The 20838-nt window shown below is 39.1% G+C and overlaps 1 protein-coding gene across 1 annotated transcript in view; it reads left to right on the top strand.

The window, feature by feature from the left end:
- Positions 1-20838, top strand: part of gfra2b (GDNF family receptor alpha 2b) — a 107727-nt gene that overhangs the window by 26060 nt on the left and 60829 nt on the right. Inside the window, exon 3 of the mRNA XM_060896392.1 lies at positions 20576-20653. Coding sequence (XP_060752375.1) covers positions 20576-20653 — 78 coding nt within the window. The remainder of the gene's footprint in view (positions 1-20575; positions 20654-20838) is intronic.

Below are 20838 nucleotides of genomic sequence, written 5' to 3' on the forward strand. Positions count from 1 at the left end.
AAACTTTACATGCGTATCCTTGAGAAATGATAAGCAATTCGAAACCCTTGCTATATAAAAGTGTCTTCTGTGCCTCCGGCCACCGTGTTTTGGAGTTGTGTAATTGATTTTCTTTGGTGGAAAGCAATTTCAAAAACACACCAACCTGTTCAATCTCGCGTCGCTTTCTTGTCATCCAATTACTGCTGACTGGTTTGCTTTCTGTCTGGAGGAGGTAGAGGGGACAGAAAAAGCACTAAAACCCACTCGGATGGTGATAATAACAGAATTGACTCATATATAAGCAGCGCCATTAAATTGTCTGAGTCTCTCTCTCTTTCTTTCTCTTTCTCTCTCTCTCTCTCGCTCTTTTTGCTGTTGTGGCAAAAAAAAAAAAAAAAAAATCTACCTCTCATTTGATAATTTCCACTCAGCCCGGCGCATTAAGCCTTTTTCACCCATGCAGATTCGACTCTTTTGCATAAAACCTAAACACTGTGCATATACCATTCGGTAATTACTCATTCGAAAGGTTTCAGAAACTCCAAATGTTTTATTCAATCAGGCCACAATAATGGCTCTGCACTAATGGACTCTCTTTTTTTTTTATTTTAAAGAACACTTTACTGACAATGACAGCATTTTTCTCTGAGTGGATGAGTGCCAAGTTATAGCGCAATGTAAATACAGTTTTGAAACTCTACCACATGAAGTGCATTAATGACCACTCGAGCAAACCACATGAGCTAACGTATAATTGGTGCAAAGGACAAAGGCTAAAACTTTTAACATGGATTTGAGCTTTGAATTTCTCAGTTTTACTTTAAGCCAGATCTGAAGCTAACATCTGTGAGCTCCACAAGCTTTAGATAGTCCAGACCTTTGCCTCGTTTCTTACCAACACTGAATCCCAACACATTGTTACACTTGTACTACAAAATCAGCACTGGCTCCAAATAAAGCAGCATATTGACTTCAAAAGCCCCGAGTAATCCTGCTTCTTCTTGACCTCCATATTCCCTACTAAATCCATGTTATTAGATCTTCCACTCCTTCTTTCCTCACTGTCCCTTCATCTACTCTCGTTAATTGAAAAGCCTCAGTTACAGTACCTTTTTTTTAAGATGTTTCACTTAACTGTGTAATGCAACATGGATATCTGTGTATTGCATTGATCTGAACCTTTGGGGATTTTGCACATTTTTTTCAGGCCAGATCACACTACCCTAAGATTTATTATTGTCTTATAACAGCACACTAGAAACACTGACTGACAGAAACACTTACTGAATGAATGACTGACTGACTGACAGAAACCCTGACTGGCTGATAGACTGATAAATACACTGGATGCCTGAATGAATGACTAAATGATTGAATGACTGGCTGACAGAAACACTGACTGACTGTCTGACAAAAACACTGACTGTCTGACTGACTGACTGATTGACTGGCAGAAACACTGACTGACTGACTGATTGATTGGCAGAAACACTGACTGACTGACTGATTGACTGGCAGAAACACTGACTGACTGACTGATTGACTGACTGATAGACTGAGAGAAGTATTGAATGACTGAAAGAATGACTGACTGAAAGTCTGACTGACTGACTGACCCACTGACTGATGGACTGACTGACTGACTGACTGACTGACTGGCAGAAACACTGACTGACTGACTGATTGAAACCCTATCTGATGGACTGGCAGAAATACTGACTGACTGACTGTCTGATTGTCTGACAAAAACTTTGATGGTCCGACTGGCTAAAATACTGACTGGGCGACTGTCTGACAGAAACACTGACTGACTGACTGACTGACTGACTGACTGGCAGAAACACTGACTGACTGACTGATTGAAACCCTATCTGATGGACTGGCAGAAATACTGACTGACTGACTGTCTGATTGTCTGACAAAAACTTTGATGGTCTGACTGGCTAAAATACTGACTGGGCGACTGTCTGACAGAAACACTGACTGACTGACTGATTGACTGACTGATAGACTGAGAGAAGTATTGAATGACTGAAAGAATGACTGACAAAGTCTGACTGACTGACTGACTGATTGACTGACTGATAGACTGAGAGAAGTATTGAATGACTGAAAGAATGACTGACTGATAGACTGAGAGAAGTATTGAATGACTGAAAGTCTGACTGACTGACTGACCCACTGACTGATGGACTGACTGACTGACTGACTGACTGACTGGCAGAAACACTGACTGACTGACTGATTGAAACCCTATCTGATGGACTGGCAGAAATACTGACTGACTGACTGTCTGATTGTCTGACAAAAACTTTGATGGTCCGACTGGCTAAAATACTGACTGGGCGACTGTCTGACAGAAACACTGACTGACTGACTGACTGGCAGAAACACTGACTGACTGACTGATTGACTGACTGATAGACTGAGAGAAGTATTGAATGACTGAAAGAATGACTGACAAAGTCTGACTGACTGACTGACTGACTCACCCACTGACTGATGGACTGACTGACTGACTGACTGGCAGAAACACTGACATACTTACTGATTGAAACCCTATCTGATGGACTGGCAGAAATACTGACTGACTGACTGTCTGACAGAAACATTGATGGTCCGACTGGCTAAAATACTGACTAGGCGACTTTCTGACAGAAACACTGACTGACTGACTGACTGACTGATTAAGAGACATGTGACTGACTGACATGAAGTCGCAGCATTAAATCTAACTAGAAATGGATCAAATGTATAGGGTCTTTAATTTTTTTTGGAGTAATTTTAAACAGACTGCATCACACCACCCTGCTGTATAAACTCGTAACATCAAAAAACACACATCATTTCTTTAGACACGGTTACAAAAACAATATTTTTGAATGATTTTTTTTCTTACAAGCTACCATCCGAAACTCCAATCTTTCTGACAACCTCTTCTTTAAACTGTTCACAGAAATGTGCCGAAGCCTCCACAACCTCTCGTTCCTCCGTGTCACTTCTAGCCACTCAGCACCAAGATGACATTTTGCGTTTCGGAAAAGTGATTTTTTTTAAAATGATCAATCTGTCAAACAAAATCAAAAAGCATGAGAGCGCTGCAGCAAATTTCTCACCTCCCAGTTGACTTCCAGGCCGGTCAGAGTGAATCAAATATTAGATTTTTTTTTTTTTGCCTGAACCTTACACACTGCAGTGGCATGTGCTGGAAAAATCAAATTTAAACAGATTTCGAACAACAGCCAGTAGAGACCGAGACATAGCGAGAAAATACAGGAAGTAGACAAAGATTAAATGAAACGTCAGTCTTGCATATGCATGCGTCTCTGAGGGATGAATTGAATAGATTGTGGTTAAATTATAGAAATAAGTGCAAACATATAGCCTGAGGGACTGTAGAAAATCTGGGCAGAATTGGCAATGGGGTGGTGTAATGCTTGAGTTTATGTCACTAATGGAACTATATTTTCTGCTGTGTTTGTTAAGGAACAATTTATACAGCAAGATAGAGAGAGAGAAACATTTTTTTAGATTGGGAAGAAGAAGAAGAAGAAGAAGAAGAAGAAGAAGAAGAAGAAGAAGAAGAAGAAGAAGGAGGAGGAGGAGGAACAATTCAGTTCTACTTTATTTTTTTCATACTCAGGTGAACAGCATAAAGAAGAAGTTTAGCTAACCTGAGGTACAAATATAAATTAAGTGTCAGGGCAAATATCAGGGCAAGACTGAGGACATTAGAGGGATTAAATGTTATTAGAGTGAGCAGTAGTGGCTCAAGAGGTTAAGACTTTGGGTTGTTGATCCGAGGATCGACTGCCACTGATGGGCCCTTGAGTAAGTCCCCTAGCCCTCACTGCTCCAGAGACACTGTATCATACCTGACCCCAACTTCCAAAGTTGGTATATGCAAAGAAATAATTTCACCGTGCTGTAATGTAGAGTGTGCTGTAAAGGCTACTTCTTCTTGTAAATGAAAAAGTAATGAAGCTCATTCCAGGGGGTCACGGTGGCTTAGTGGTTAGCACGTTCGCCTCACACCTCCAGGGTTGGGGGTTTCGATTCCCGCCTCCGCCTTGTGTGTGTGGAGTTTGCATGTTCTCCCCGTGCCTCGGGGGTTTCCTCCGGGTACTCCGGTTTCCTCCCCCGGTCCAAAGACATGCATGGTAGATTGATTGGCATCTCTGGAAAATTGTCCGTAGTGTGTGATTGTGTGAGTGAATGAGAGGGTGTGTGTGCCCTGCGATGGGTTGGCACTCCGTCCAGGGTGCATCCTACCTTGATGCCCGATGACGCCTGAGATAGGCACAGGCTCCCGGTGACCCGAGGTAGTTCGGATAAGCGGTAGAAAATGAGTGAGTGAGTGAGTGAAGCTCATTCCATCGTGTGAGGCCTTGAAGTTGTAAATATGGATATAGTTTGGAAATTTGTAGCTTACTGGTTGTCAGATGTTGTAGTAGACGACTAAAGAATAAACTGTAATATGTATATATGTAGTAGTATGTACTGTAAGTACAGTGAAGAAAGATAAGTTTCTAGAATAAAAAAAAAGACAGCTGTTTGGCGAGAGCTCAGACGTCAGCCTCGGAAGCGCATCCAAAAGTTGAAATAATTTTTAAAAGCGATGTTTTAAAAGACATCTCGATACGACATGGTGTTGATAGTGTAACGTGCGGAATGTTGAAGCGTGTGTGTATCCATAAATCATTGTTACAGAACATCTGAGGGCTCAGATAACAGACTCGCAGCATCAACAATGGCAGAACCATACTCAATCAAATAAAGAGACAGAGATAAAAAAACCACAAAACAGTAAGTCCAGCTAGAAACAGCCAGTCAGTGTTTCAGTCAGTCAGTCTGTAAGTGTTTCAGTCAGTCAGTCTGTCAGTGTTTCTGCCAGTCAGTCAGTCAGTGTTTCTGCCAGTCAGTCAGTCAGTGTTTCTGCCAGTCAGTGAGTCAGTGAGTCATTCAGTCTGTTAGTGTTTCTGCCAGTCAGTCCGTCAGTCTGTTTGTCATTGAGTCAGTCAGTCTGTCAGTGTTTCTGCCAGTCAGTCTGTCAATGTTTCTGCCAGTCAGTCAGTCAGTGAGTCATTCAGTCTGTTAGTGTTTCTGCCAGTCAGTCCGTCAGTCTGTTTGTCATTGAGTCAGACAGTCTGTCAGTGTTTCTGCCAGTCAGTCAGTCAGTGTTTCTGCCAGTCAGTGAGTCAGTTAGTCATTCAGTCTGTCAGTGTTTCTGCCAGTCAGTCCATCAGTCTCTCAGTGAGTCAATCAGTCTGTCAGTGTTTCTGCCAGTCAGTCAGTCAGTGTTTCTGCCAGTCAGTGAGTCAGTTAGTCATTCAGTCTGTCAGTGTTTCTGCCAGTCAGTCCATCAGTCTGTCAGTTAGTCATTCAGTCTGTCAGTGTTTCTGCCAGTCAGTCCATCAGTCTGTCAGTGAGTCAATCAGTCTGTCAGTGTTTCTGCCAGTCAGTCCGTCAGTCTGTTTGTCATTGAGTCAGTCAGTCTGTCAGTGTTTCTGCCAGTCAGTCTGTCAGTGTTTCTGCCAGTCAGTCAGTCAGTGAGTCATTCAGTCTGTTAGTGTTTCTGCCAGTCAGTCCGTCAGTCTGTTTGTCATTGAGTCAGACAGTCTGTCAGTGTTTCTGCCAGTCAGTCAGTCAGTGTTTCTGCCAGTCAGTGAGTCAGTTAGTTATTCAGTCTGTCAGTGTTTCTGCCAGTCAGTCCATCAGTCTGTCAGTTAGTCATTCAGTCTGTCAGTGTTTCTGCCAGTCAGTCCATCAGTCTGTCAGTGAGTCAATCAGTCTGTCAGTGTTTCTGCCAGTCAGTCTGTCAGTGAGTCAGTCAGTCTGTCTGTAAGTAAGACAGTCATTCAGTCAGTCAGTCAATACCTCTTTCAGATAATCAGTTAGTCATTTAGTTATTCACTTAGGAGCAAGTTCACAAAAAGAGTAGACACTTTTATTGTATTGTAGAAGTACACGAATCAAGACGCAGCTTAGGACACAAGTAAGAAATATAATCTGTACCTGGTTTCACAGACTTTCACAGCACAGAGACATGAATCAAAGCAAACTGACAGCTACTGTAGTTGTTTCAGTCTTAATTTGTATGAAAGAAGCTGGTGAAGAAAGATCTTCGACCTTACAGTGACTTTGACCTCATTTGAATCGCGTCCAAAATGTAATCAGTTTAATCCTCTCCTGGTTAGAGCGATAATTCCATATACCTCCTACAAACATTCAAGCACTAGTGTGCTAATGAGAATCTCAGATGGACACACAGATACATGATGACAAAAATGCACAATGCCAGAAAATGGAGCTCGAGTTCCTGATTAAGAACGTTTAAGTAACAGAACGGAAGATGTTAAATAATATCAAATATTTCAATTCCATTCAAAAAAATGACAAACATCACCAAGAAGTACAGTAACACACTTCACACACTACACAGGGTTTAATACTGATAAACAAACAATTTAGACATTTGATGGTAACATGGCAAGCTTTGATCAGCATGTAAAAATGTTCGCTGAGATTCTATGCAGAACCCAAAGAACCCTTGCCGAAAAGGCAATGGATTATTTTGGCACAAAGAATACTTTAATCTAAATCTTGTGTTTGTTTTTTTTTTTTTTTTTTTTGCTTTTTGCATTTATTTGCATTATATATAATATCTATATATAAATGTATATTTTTCATGCTACTACAAACCCTGTAAAGGTTTAAAAGGGTCAGAACCTCTATAGAACTTTTTTGAAGGTTCCTGATATGAAGCATGTAGTAGAACCCTATAAAGAACCGTTTCTTCCAAGAGTGTGTGCATCACATTTTCTTCGTTTTGACCAGACCTCTGCTAGTATCCCGTCACAGCCGAACCGTAGCTTGTTCATTTGGGTTCCAGTTCGGCGTATTTTTTTATTAGACTTGAAAATAATTGAGTCCAAATACAGGATTTGGTTTAGCCTTGGCTTTTCTATACAGCAGGTCACGTAAACACTACTGAAACATCTCATTAGCGATCCTCTGTGGTTTCGTCCCAAACCACACAAGCTATTCATTATATACTTCATATTCTATTTCTCCTTCTAAAAGTTCTGTGTGTTAATCTGTCACATAGCTTGTTTGGAGAGTAACCGCAGGGAATTATGGGATTTCATAACAAAAAATGACAAGACTGCGTTCATCATAAAGTAGCGAACGCACTACACGCACTACACAGGCTTTAACTTGACGTGCCTCCAAGGGCTTCTGACCTACACGAAGAAAATTAGTGTTTCGCAAGGATGCGGATAATTAGAAACAATGACTTTATTGTCAGAGGTAATTAACATGGGGGCACAACGACAGCATGGAAGAATAATAGGGCACTTAAGCGAGCGGTCGGAGTCTCTGTAGGACTGGTGTACAGGTCACGTGTCCCTTTAGAGCAGGAGATGAATTTTTAACAAACTTTAAAGACTGTGAATGTACAGTAATATAGCATGATGAGGAAACAGCTATTGACGTTACACTATTCCAGTAAACCAGAGGATTTCATTCAATTCAAGACATTGAATAATGATGTGTTTTATTTGCTGATATAAATATTAGACCAAAGGAAATGGAGCTGAAGATATGTCTAGATAGTTGAGAATAGTTGTAGGCGTATTTAGATTATTAAAAAGAAAAAAACAGCTGCTGGGATTTAATTAAAATTTTTCATACATTAAAAAAAGGTGGTCAGTCATAAAAATCTGCCTGGCGTTCTGGCAGTTTCCTTGTTTTTTTTTTTGCTATGTGTTTTCCTTCCTGCCTCTGCAGCCCTGGGCCCGTACACATAAACACTCTAAGTATGATCTAAAAGAGAGCTCCTAATTTAGCTTAAACATTTCTAACTAAAAATCGTTTCTTAAGAGTGATTCAGGACCTCAGAGCAATTCTGAGGAAGGAAATACAACAACTTTTATCTTAGGAGGCGGAGATTAACCCTGTTACTAGGTGACACATTGTTTTGAAGACTGTGATTGGTTGTTCAATAAAAAAAAAGGAGCGCTTTTAAAATCTGCTCTATTATAAACCTTCACTTTGTGTCTATGTTAAGATATTTAAGTCATCATATTAGAGATGCGCTAACATCTGTATGTTATAAATGTAACGTAAATGTAACGTAAATGTAAACGTAAACATCTCCGACACAGAACAGAAATGTCATGGAGATAAATTATATAATTTCTGCCTCTATGGCATTTCATTATGTCATAACTTTATATATATATATATATATATATATATATATATATATATATATATATATATATATATATAATGATGATGTTATCTCTAATATGATTGGTCAGAAAAATAATCCCTACACGATCTAATCTGTATCATCTTATTAACTCATTATCATTATTAAATATTACATACAACACATTTCTTCTCCCTCTTCACCATTTTCTCCTCTGATACAGAAACTCTTAATCCTCTTAAAAGTCCTCCTCACTACTAATAACACTTTTTGATCTTAGGAGCTCTTTAAAGGGCTAAGATGCTTTATGAAGAACTTTTATCTTTGCTAAGATCTTTACCTTCATTTTAAGATAAAACCACATTTCTAAGGATTTCTTAGAATTTACATGACTAGGAGAAACTCTTTACACTGAGAATGTTCGTGAATACAGGGCCCTGTTTCCTGTGTCTTTTACCCCTTTTCCACCAAAAAGAACCGGGTGCTGGTTCAGAGCTAGCGCTGGTGCTGGTTCAAAGTTGGTTCCACTGGCGAACCTTCTAAGAACCGGTTTGCCTTTCCATCGGTTATAGAGCCGTCACAGAGCCGAGTCTGATGTCACTGTATACGTGTCACGTTTCCCAGCAACGTTAGCGCAGCAGCGGCAAACACAAACACAAACAATGGTGGATGTTGCTTTACTGTTAATGCTCATGGCTTTGTGAGCCTACATTGGCATCCAAGCGCGGCGAATCCAACGTGTACGTGCAGCTCCATGTAATTTGTATAACGGAGGTTGTAATCGAGAAAGTACATAACGTTATTTTATTATTAACACAGAAAAAAGTTAGCCTTAGCATGTACAGTAGCTACCTACTATCATGTGTGCTGATAACTGATCATATTGCGGTAAAGTAAATGTGTATTAAACATTAGTATACTTAAGGTACATTATCTACCAGTAGCCCCGCCCACAGCCCCGCCCACAGCCCCTGACGCAAGCAGTTCTTAAGGACCACTTTTCCTGGTTCAGAGCCGGTGCTTTGGCTGTCGAAAAAGAAAGAACTGGTTCTAAATTAGGCTCTGGCTCCGAACCAGCACTCAAACTGCCTCGGTGGAAAACTAATTTACTTCTGATTACTACTAATTTATTTCTGTCGCGTTATGTGTTCGTATTTGGTATTCGTCTGTATCTCACGCTTTGTATTTTGTTTCTTTGTTTGTTTAGTATTTCATTTCTAGGCATGTCACCTAACTGGATTTTGCTCTATGACAATATTTTCTGTTTTTATGTGAAAAACATTTCAGACAAACAAACCCAAAACAAAAGGGGGTGAAATTCCTGATTGTCGCAGTAAGAAGGAGTGAAGAAGGCCGTCACTCTCACCTCAGGACAATTACGCCCTTATGAAGTGTGTTTCAAAGTCAAGAAGTAGGAGAGTCATTTTTAGAACTGGTTTATTGAAGACAAAAAAAAGTAAGAAAGAAAGAATAAAAGCCACTTCTGGGCTACATGGCAGTTTTGCAGATCTACAAGCAGGATATTTTGACGTACTGTTTTTTGATCTGTGGAATTTGTTCATGTTTTTCACGATCAAAAATCGTGAAAAATGTTCACGACAATTATTGTTGTTCACGATTTGTAGCGATCGAAGCTATGAGATGGTTCGCTCTGTATCTCTGGAAATCTACAAAGAAAGTTCTGCCCCGTTCGCAGGATTATAGTGCGTCAGACTTAAATAATGTAACCGGTGAGAAACGCAGCTTTCCTCGAACCACGTACGCTATGACGTCTGTTCTCTCGATCCAATCTCGGATTGCATATTTGTAGTTTGTTTGCAGCCGTGAAGCTGAAACGACGGAACGAAACGGATTTGTCGACTCGTTCGGCTTTATCAGGGGAAAAAAAAAGAAACGAAAAAATAATAAACTGCGATAAAAGGTTAAATCATTCTAAAAATGTGGAGTTTATATTTATATATTAGGAGCTCGTTTATCTTATACACACCTACCATCCCTCTGCGTTTCTCTCAGCTCGATGTCAGCTGTAGCAAATGAGAGGCTATAAATCAAGCAGCTCATCTGTCAGCACATTACATCTATTCAGAAGCCTTCAGCTGCAAATGACACCATCCATGCCTCTTATTTATTGCCAATATTACTCTTATAATATTGCTGTCCCAAAATGTTGCCTGCCTTTATTTTATATTTATATATTAATATTATTTTGCACTTATTTTCACTTACAGAGCCCTTTTCTGAACTGAATTAACAACATGTTTAGATTGAAGATATTTCACTCACATGTTCTTGGTTCTGTAGAGACCCGGAAATGGTTCTGTTACTTTATTCATATATGGGATCTCGAAACAGTTCTCTGTATAGTTTTATTATTTTAAAGGGTTCAGTTAATCCATGTCAGATGGTTGTTTGTAGAATCATTTAGGGGTTGATTTTATAATAATAATTATTATAATTATAGCATCCCGCGCTCGCACCGCCGTAGCCTGGGCTCAATTCCCGGGCAGGGAACTGACACGGCTACTAAGGGGTTAACTCTCAGTGCCGGTCCCAAATCCGGATGAAGTGGGAGGCTTGCGTCAGGAAGGACATCCGGCATAAAACCTGTGCCAAAATCAAAATATGCAGATCAGATGATGCACTGTGGTGATGCTGATCAGGGAGCAGCAGAAGGACAACAAAAACATCACAAAAAATTGATATTGAAAATAATTATTGGTGTCATTCCAACAAAGCCCTCTAATGGTTTATACTATATTTGAATTTGCTTGATTTTCTTGAATAATTATAATAATACTAATAATAATAATAATATTAATAATAATAATAATAATAATAAGACAAACAGCTATTTCAATTCATTTAAAAGTGTACATTTATTTCAACGAAACCTGCATCGTGTTGTGGAAAAATTGTCTTACAGCAAAACCCCTGCCTCTTACTGAAGTGTTTCATTCTTATAGTTTGAACTTTTTCACAATTTAATGAACTATTTGGTCTTTTTCTAAAATATTTCCTAAAATTAACACGTTATTTTTAAAAACATCTCATCTACCTAGTGATAAGAATCCAAACAAAAAAGTAATGGCGTTAATAGAAAAGGTTTATCGCTAAAATTCTTTTACTATTGAGTGAGTCATTTCATGATTATTTTTCCAGTGTACACTAGTAGACACCATCATTTTTCATCTTAAACCTGTCAAGGCTAAATGTTTATTTATTTATTTATTTATTTATTTATTTATTTATTTATTACAAGTCTGCAAAACTTCCCAGTTCCTGCTATAACTTACTGTCATGATCGGAGGTGAAGACAGACACAGGTCCAGATTTTATTGTAAATCTTTCTGGAGAAAAAAAGAGAAAGGAGAACAAACACCTAAACATCATCAGTTGATCTTAAATGATTCAGTCGTGTATCTTTTATCAGCAATGGTGCAAAGCGACAACTAATACCACGAGTTGAAACAAAACCATAATAATATATAGTAGGTTTTGTATATTAGCAAACTTGATAGCAACAAAGCCTTGAGAATTAGACATCGAGTGAAACGGGACGCAGGTGAGTGTGATGTGCGACTGGGTGCTGGGGTTTATAGTCAAGTGCCGATGAGACTTCCATGATAGTACTGTAGATATAAACAGCAGACATCGTCCCCTCAGCAGTCTCTCTATGTTGTAAGTGTTAAGTTAATATGATAACATAAATCTTGGATCCTGAATCCTGGAAGTTTTTTTTTGTTTGTTTGTTTTAAAATATATAGCAATCTGTGTTAGAAAGTTATTGTATTAGAGTAAGTGGGAACCATATTGTGGTATAAACAAATACAAATAGTTCAATTCTTACACATTTTCTCTGAATCAGTGCGTTATCAAGTTAGCTTTAAAATATCTGACGTTCTCAAGTCTTCAGTCTGAAGTCCTGCACATTTCGAGGCTTTCCCTGCTCTAAAAATCTGATTCAGCTCATCAACTGACTAACAAACCCGAACACGAACATACTGGTTGACTTACAGGAACGAAAACATCAACCCCAGGATTGAGAAACACCGTCTTGGCGGAACGCTACGCAGGCAACCTTGTCCTGAATGAAACACTGTACGTCGTAAATGTCCCCACGTCATATAAACGATTATCAGCACTCCTCGAACGACAGGGTAAAACGTGTGTACACAATAGATGGGTATGACAGATAGGGGGGTTTAAGAGACTGTGTCCCTGTGCTGAATCTAATTTTGGCATCATTCAAGGTCCCTCCATCTGCTGAACTCTTAAATGTCCTGAGACGGCACACTGCTCTTAATAGAATAACGGACAAAGTCACCACCAAGGGCGATGTCAAAATCGTTTTACACACTCTGCTGGTCGAAATGCTTTGTGTGTGTATGTGTATGTGTGTGTGTGTGTGTGTGTGTATTGTCCTCAAGCAGCATAGCAGAGTATAAATATAAAACTTATTTCACAATATTATTTATAATCGCTGTCATGGTTATTGTCCAGCATGGTCCTGATATATGAAAATAACACTTCTTCCAGATGTAAGAAAATAACACACACACTTACTTATCTAAACGGTTTCTATACTGCATTAAGTGACTAAAATGATCTCTTTAACAGAGAGGCTTAACAGAGGTCACGTGACATGAACGGCTTTAGCCTCAGTGTTTGTAAACTTTCTCCATCAAACGTCCTTTAAAAACGTCACACTTTTTGCAAATGTGATACTCAAATTCACTTTTTTTCCATCTGACCCTTTTCTGTCCTATTCAAGAGAAATGACAAGAAGCAGCATCGAAGATCTCAAGAGAATGAAAAACAAGCTCGTGACATCGTCATTCACTCTGCCGTTCGTCGTCATTTCCTTTTATAACATCTCATGACTCTTTCAGCTGAACTGCTTCATTTCTAGTATTTCCTGCTCTGATATTCTGCAACGATTTATTGTTGTTGCTGTTGTCATCATTGTTTGTTGTTTTCATTCTTGCTGTTGGTGTCATCATTGTTGTTAATGTTGTCGTTGTCATATTTGTTGACACGTGTTTTGTTATCATTGTTTTTGTTGTCACAGTTGTTGTCTTCATTATTGTTGTTGTCATTATTGTAATTGTCGTTGTCACTATTGTTGTCATTATCATGATTGTTGTTATTGTCGTTATTGTTGTCACTGTTGTCATTATAATCATTGTTGTTATTGTCGTTATTGTTGTCACTGTTGTCATTATAATCATTGTTGTCATTGTCATTATTGTTGTTACTGTTGTCATTATAATCATTGTTGTTATTGTCGTTATTGTTGTCACTGTTGTCATTATAATCATTGTTGTCATTGTCACTTGTCATTAATCATTGTCGTTATTGTTGTCACTGTTGTCATTATAATCATTGTTGTTATTGTCGTTATTGTTGTCACTGTTGTCATTATAATCATTGTTGTTATTGTCGTTATTGTTGTCACTGTTGTCATTATAATCATTGTTGTTATTGTCGTTATTGTTGTCACTGTTGTCATTATAATCATTGTTATTGTCGTTATTGTTGTCACTGTTGTCATTATAATCATTGTCGTTATTGTTGTCACTGTTGTCATTATAATCATTGTTGTCATTGTCGTTAATGTTGTCACTGTTGTCATTATAATCATTGTTGTTATTGTCGTTATTGTTGTCACTGTTGCCATTATAATCATTGTTGTTATTGTCGTTATTGTTGTCACTGTTGTCATTATAATCATTGTTGTCATTGTCGTTATTGTTGTCACTGTTGTCATTATAATCATTGTTGTCATTGTCATTATTGTTGTTCTTATCACTGTTGTCATCATCATCGTTTTAATTGTCGTAATTGTTGTTGTCACTATGGTTTCATCATCGTTGTTGTTGATATTGTTGCTGTCACTATTGTTGTTATCGTCATTGTTGTCATTGCCTTTAATGTTGTCATCATCATTGTGGTCATCATAATCGTTGTTGTTGTCATTGTCATTATTGGGTTTTTTTTCACTGTTGTTGTCATCATCATTGTTTACATTTTACATTTTACATTTACAGCATTTGGCAGACGCCCTTATCCAGAGCGACGTACATAAGTGCTTAAATCTCTAACATTGAATACATTAATGCTGGCTCACTAAGTTACATACTTAAGATACCATGAGTTTAAAACATTTGTTCAAAGTTACAATGAAAGTGTCAAAGGTGTTTTTTTTTTTTTAAAAATGCAAAAGATAATGAAGAAGTGCTAGTTGAAGTGTTTCCTGAATAAGTAGGTCTTCAACCGCCGCTTGAAAATAGCCAGTGACTCAGCTGTCCGGACCTCTAGGGGAAGTTCGTTCCACCACCTTGGTGCCAGTACAGAGAAGAGTCTTGTAGTATACTTGCCTCTTACCCTGAGAGATGGTGGAACCAGTCGAGCAGTGCTGGTAGATCGGAGGGTGCGGGGTGCAGTGCGAGGAGTTATGAGGGCTTTGAGGTAAGAGGGAGCTGGTCCATTTTTGGCTTTGTAGGCCAGCATCAGTGTTTTGAATCTGATGCGTGCAGCTACCGGAAGCCAGTGGAGGGATCGCAGCAGCGGGGTGGTATGCGAGAACTTTGGCAGGTTGAAAACAAGCCGGGCAGCTGCATTTTGGATCATTTGCAGAGGACGGATTGCGTTCATAGGTAGACCTGCCAGCAGTGCATTGCAGTAATCCAGTCTAGAAATGACAAGAGACTGAACAAGTACCTGAGCAGCCTGTGTGGACAGAAATGGTCGAATCCTTCTAATGTTGTAGAGAAGAAACCGACATGAGCGAGTCACATTAGCAACATGGGAGGAAAAGGACAGTTGATTGTCCATGGTTACCCCAAGGTTGCGAGCTGTGGCTGAAGGGGAGATCAGATCGTTGTGCAAGGATACAGCAAGATCATGACCTGGGGATGAATCACCTGGGATGAAGAGCAGCTCAGTTTTGCTAGGATTAAGCTTTAACTGATGAGCAGTCATCCATGATGAAATTTCTGCCAGACATGCAGAGATCCGGTCAGAAGCTGTGGCATCTGCGGGTGGAAAAGAGAAGATAAGTTGTGTATCATCAGCATAGCAGTGGTAAGAGAACCCATGTGAGGAAATAACTTCACCAAGAGAGTGAGTATACAGGGAGAAAAGAAGAGGACCAAGTACTGAGCCTTGTGGGACGCCAGTGGAGAGTGTACGTGGAGCAGATGTCACTCCCCTCCATGTTACCTGATATGAGCGTCCTTCCAGGTAGGAAGCGAACCATTCCCAAGCTGATCCGCAAATCCCAAGACTCCTGAGGGTGGCTAAGAGAGTCTTATGGTTGACCGTATCAAACGCTGCTGAAAGGTCAAGGAGGATAAGGACGGATGAGAGATTGGCTGATCTAGCAGCATGTAGTTTCTCAGAGACATCTAAAAGGGCTGTCTCTGTGGAATGAGCTGCTTTGTTGTTGTCATTGACATTACTGTTGCTATTGTTGTCATCATCATCATTGTTGACACAGTTTTGTCTGTTTGTTTGCATTTGACACTATAAAATGTTTGCTCTTGTTTCCAGCTTTGCCTTCTGATCCTGACGCAGTCAGTCTTGAATTTCACTATTTGAGATATAGCACAGAAAAATATCGGGGGGAAAAAAACCTAATGTAACATGAGAAAATTGTGTCTCTCTTTGCCTTCGAGGGAGATTAAAAAGTAGTAGCCAGTTGTACAAGTACAATTTCTGTAAAACGGTACAACAGCTGGACTTGTTTTACTCTAATTTTACTCTAATCTCGGGACCGAAGGAGGTCTAATTTAACTCTGAAGTGCAGATCCAGACACGTGCCTCTGGATCGTCAACTGTTCCTCATTAACCTTCTCACTTCTATCAGCAGTCACCTGCCTTCACTCGCACAGACACACACACTAAAGTTGTGTGTGTTAACGTTAATGCAAACACGCTATCAAATAACTAATGTCACAGTTTCAAACATTAGACTGCTGTTAATATTGTGACCCCTGAACAATTTGGAACAGACACTGACGATGTCGATCATCTCACGGGTGCTAAGAATCGCCGTTCTTGTATCTCTCTCGACCGTGTCGTAACAAACGTGACGGATCAGTTGTGACGAGAGGGGCAGAGTGAATAAATAAATAAATAAACGAAGCAAATCAAAGCCGACAAGGGACGATGAGCAAAACGCTGCCATATGTTAAACGTCGTCTGAGCCGCGCAGAAGGAAACGGTGAGAATTTGTAAAGAAGAAACCGAGAGGATAAATACGGACTCTAAATCCAGCATGATTTAGAGATAATTGCTTGTTACGTATGATAATTAAACTGCGATCATTCGTACAGGGCGGGTTGGAGTGGAGGCGGCAGAGTGTTAAGGGGCGACACCTGTTTGAAATGAAGCTGTTTTTAGCGAGAATTCATTTGTAACCTGAACCTAAACCCAACCTGTTTATTTCTTTTCATACAACATTGATCTTGACTGGATGGATGAAGTGCCTGTAGTACTGAGCACATTCTTGCTTTTCATTAAGTTTGTTGAACGAGAAACTGCGCTTCCCATCCCAACCCCATCGAGAGGTCATGAATCCAGAGTGTTGTGTGCTATTAATTTCTTTTTTTTTGCATTCTCAAATAAGGAAGTGAATAATCCTGCACATTTAAACAGTGATCCTGCTGTTATCTTCTACCTTCAGTGTACCTTCTGTTAGCCTTGCTAGCCGTTGTTAGCATTGCAAGCCTTGTTAACCCTGCTAGACTCTGATAGACTTGCTAGAATTTGCTAGCTCTGTTAGCATTTGTTAGCTATTCGTTGTCCATGTTTGTTTGTGTGTCTCTGTCACGTCTTGTTCCCCGAGAACAGACAAGATTGTGTATGAACTTATATTGCACCATGTAGAAGTTTGATTATGTAGTATAGACATCGTAGTTTCGGGGTTAATTTAGCATAGTTTAATCAGTTAGTTGACTTCTGCGTCTATTGTTTCCCGAATCCTTATGTGTTTTCAGAAACCTTGTATGTGGATCATTAAAGCATAGTCCTACCTTTTTTACCCCCTGTCCTGTCACCATCATTTTGACCCAATCAAACTACTACATGATGTTATTGTTCCTGCACTTTCCCTTGGAACGTAACACCTGCACTCAGAAGTGACTCACAAAGTTTGTTCTAGCTACGTTACATTTTTTGTTGTAAAGCAAGATGGTTAATACATCTGGTGACAAATTAATCTTTATTGTTGTTGTGTTGTTGTGCAGTTCTGTATGGGGCTTTTTACACCTGGTCACTTCATGCGTTTTCTGTGATCCGATAGCTATCCGATGGTAAAAAGACCAGGTCTAAATGCCCTCCGAAACGTTTTGGAGACGGATATAAATCCGACGGTTCAAACCACTTCAGGAGGTGGTCTGGGACGCATTTCAGATGAAACTGGACAGGTGTAAATGAATGTGGTTGTTCAAGCCACATACGTCAGCGCTATACTCCTCCCAAACGGAAGTACGTCACTCACAAGTGATCTTTCACCCAGGCGTCTCGTCGGGTCTTAAAATGCGCTGCTGCTGCCAGCGAAAATGCAGCAAACAGTAAATGCTGCTTTTGTAGCATAACCGTCGTAACGAGTTTTTTCATCTTCTCTTTGATTGCATTCTGAAAACCGCAAACACCAAAGTGTGTTCTGTTTCAGTTACCCTGGAAATGAGGTAAAATATATTTGTATTTTGGGCGGGAGTAGAAAGATCAGATTGATATCCGATTCGCCGAGACGCATTTACGTGGCCTAATGTAAATGGAACAGTTTTAACAAATCAGATAGTGAAAGCATAAGTTAAAAATCAAATAGGGCCTTTTTACACCTGGTCACTTCAAGTGTTTTCTCTGATCCGATAGCTATCATTCATTCTTGTTGACATACAACTGTTCAATTCGATTCAGTTTTATCTGTATTGAAATTTTAACAGTGGATGTTGTCGCAAAGCAGATTTACAAAAAGTAAAAAAAAATCGGAAAATGACCAAGTTTTAAAACGTTATTCATATTTATTCCTAATGATTAAGCCAGAGCTGACGGTGGTAAAACGATATGAGGAAAAAATCTTGAGAGGAACCAGACTCAAAAATTACTGTATCCTAGCCATATCTATAACTGGACATTTAGCACTTTTTTCAAATGATTTGATTCCAGTACAAAGCATCCTTTGCCGTATATCACGTGTCTCAGGGCGGACCTTACTCTTATCAGCCAATTGTAACCTCAATAGTACTGTACGATATCCCCGCGTGGTTTTTCTGCTCACTCGATGCATTGCTTAGCATAAAATACTGACCGTGCTCCATTCTTTGGTCTTGAATTCTCACATTAGAATATTTTGATCCATTTTCTATCTTAAAATGATTGTTTCTATTCCATTGCTGTCTGTGATGCCCTAAGTTCTTGTTCATAAGCATCTAAAATTTGACGGCGTTTATCTTCAACCGCTAAAATACAGCGTGAGGTTATCAACGGAGGGAAAAACACACGTCTCGCGCACGACGCACTTTAGATCAGACTCACAGCCAAGAAATCATTAAACATGTGCCATACGTCATTTTCTACACACCAAGGCGATGTCAAATGAGCAGATTTTAAAAGGTTTTATTTTTACACTGTGTGAAATCTGGTACTTTTCCAGAACTTTATTTTTTCTTCCGTCTCTGTTGTATATCTGGATGATGAAGGTGATGTAATTCACCACAGAGGGACTAATTTGTGACTTTTCTACCACTAACCCTTACACTTTAAAGCACTAACGCTAAGGGAGCAGCGAACACTCGCCTAATATTTCGTCACGGTGAATGTTCTTGTCAGGAATTTGGCCGTTAACAGTGACAGCTTTTATATCTGTGAAGAATTTTTACTTTACTATAATTTGAAGTATAGCCCATGCATTGTTTGGATTTTGTTATACAATATAGCATGAATTATTGTGTTGTTTTTTTTAAACAGTACATTTAAACTTTGGGTCAAATGATTTGTTCTTGTGGTCCATCAACTGCCAGATTATTTTTCATATAACAGCTTTTGTTCTCATCTGTTTTAAGACGGTTACATTTTAAGGCTGATTCTGCAATATATATTGACGTAAAATCTAGAGATACAACATGACACAACATGAACGTTATAAAACTCCTTAATATAACACAAAGCAGGTGAAATTCTTGGTAATTTTTTAGAACATTTTGATTCATTTTTCTCTGAAAGTAGTTCCGTCAGCCAAATCACAGGATTAATATTAATGCACTCGTTCTAGTTCATTATTGTTTATACCAGCGGTGCCTAATCTTATCTGGAAAGGGCTGGTGTGGGTGCAGGTTTTCATTCCAACCAAGCAGAAGCCACACCTGGTTTACAGTATACAGCTATAGAACTTGTAGGAATTGTAAAAAATCGAAGGCCCGTTATCTGTTTTGTGACCTAATAAAAAGATACATACAACATCATACAATGTTGAGGTTTTTTTGTGAGCCGTATTTAACATTTAAGGAAGGAGACTTTAGTGTCACCACTTCGTAACAGGAAGTTTTCCAACATGGGATAATCACTCTGGGGAAAGAACTGGGGACACTTTGCTGTGTATTATGATTACTTACAAGTTTTTGGATGTTCCACAGCATTTAACATCAATATAAATGGAAGTATGATGTGTCATTATTTCATTATTTTCCAAAAAATGCCTGTTTTTAGGGTGATCATTGAATGTCTTTGTCATGTCCCAATCTAAAGTAGTGTTAATATGAAGCTCATGTGAAAATGACTGAATTTGTAGTGTTTCATAAGTATTTCAGTTTTTGGAGCAATATTTTCATTTTTATTCAGAATTTTTATTTTCACACATATGTTTGTATCTTCAAAGTAAATGTTGATATTAAACCCATTTCTTCCCCAAGTTGTTGCTCATAAGCATCTAAAATACGAAGGCGTTTATCATCGACCGCTAAAATGCAGCGTAATGCTATCAACAGAGAGAAAAGCACACGTCTCACATTGAAAGCCAACAGAGTCCTGACTCATTTCAGATCAGCCAGAAAATCATTCCTTTATTTATACTGATTAAAGAAATCTCATGAGTCTATTTTCATTCTGCTCATTGAATGGACTAACGGTGTACTGGGGAAAAAGAAAAGAAAATGGTATAAGAGGAATAAAAAAACTTCAAGATGCGATGATGTTAGTCACTTCACCTCACACCAGGCCGCTTCACAGCACCACGTCACTGATTACTTTACTGTAACTGCACATCTCGCAGGGTTTAATGTCTAAAACATCTTGAAACATGCTAAGTCTAGCGTTCCAGCTTTCTGGTAGAATCTTCTGGTAATTAAAAAATGTGCTTGTTTGTATTTACAGGAGAAGAACTTTACGAGACATCCCCCTACGAGCCGATGCATTTCTCTGATGAATTCCGACTTGCTTCTATTATTTCAGGTAGGAGAGTTTATATTTAACTAAACAGTGTGTTAATTTTGAATATTGTTATGGCATGTGTTTTGCTGTAAGGCTACAGTCCTGGGGAGCAGCTTCTCAGTATCCCATTAATATTTGTGTCACATAAAGCCTTAAGCTCAGTGTGTATGTGTGTGTGTGTGTGTGTGCGTGCATGCATGTGTGTG

Source organism: Tachysurus vachellii, chromosome 20 (genome assembly GCF_030014155.1).
Source record: "Tachysurus vachellii isolate PV-2020 chromosome 20, HZAU_Pvac_v1, whole genome shotgun sequence".
Taxonomy (NCBI): Eukaryota; Metazoa; Chordata; class Actinopteri; order Siluriformes; family Bagridae; genus Tachysurus; species Tachysurus vachellii.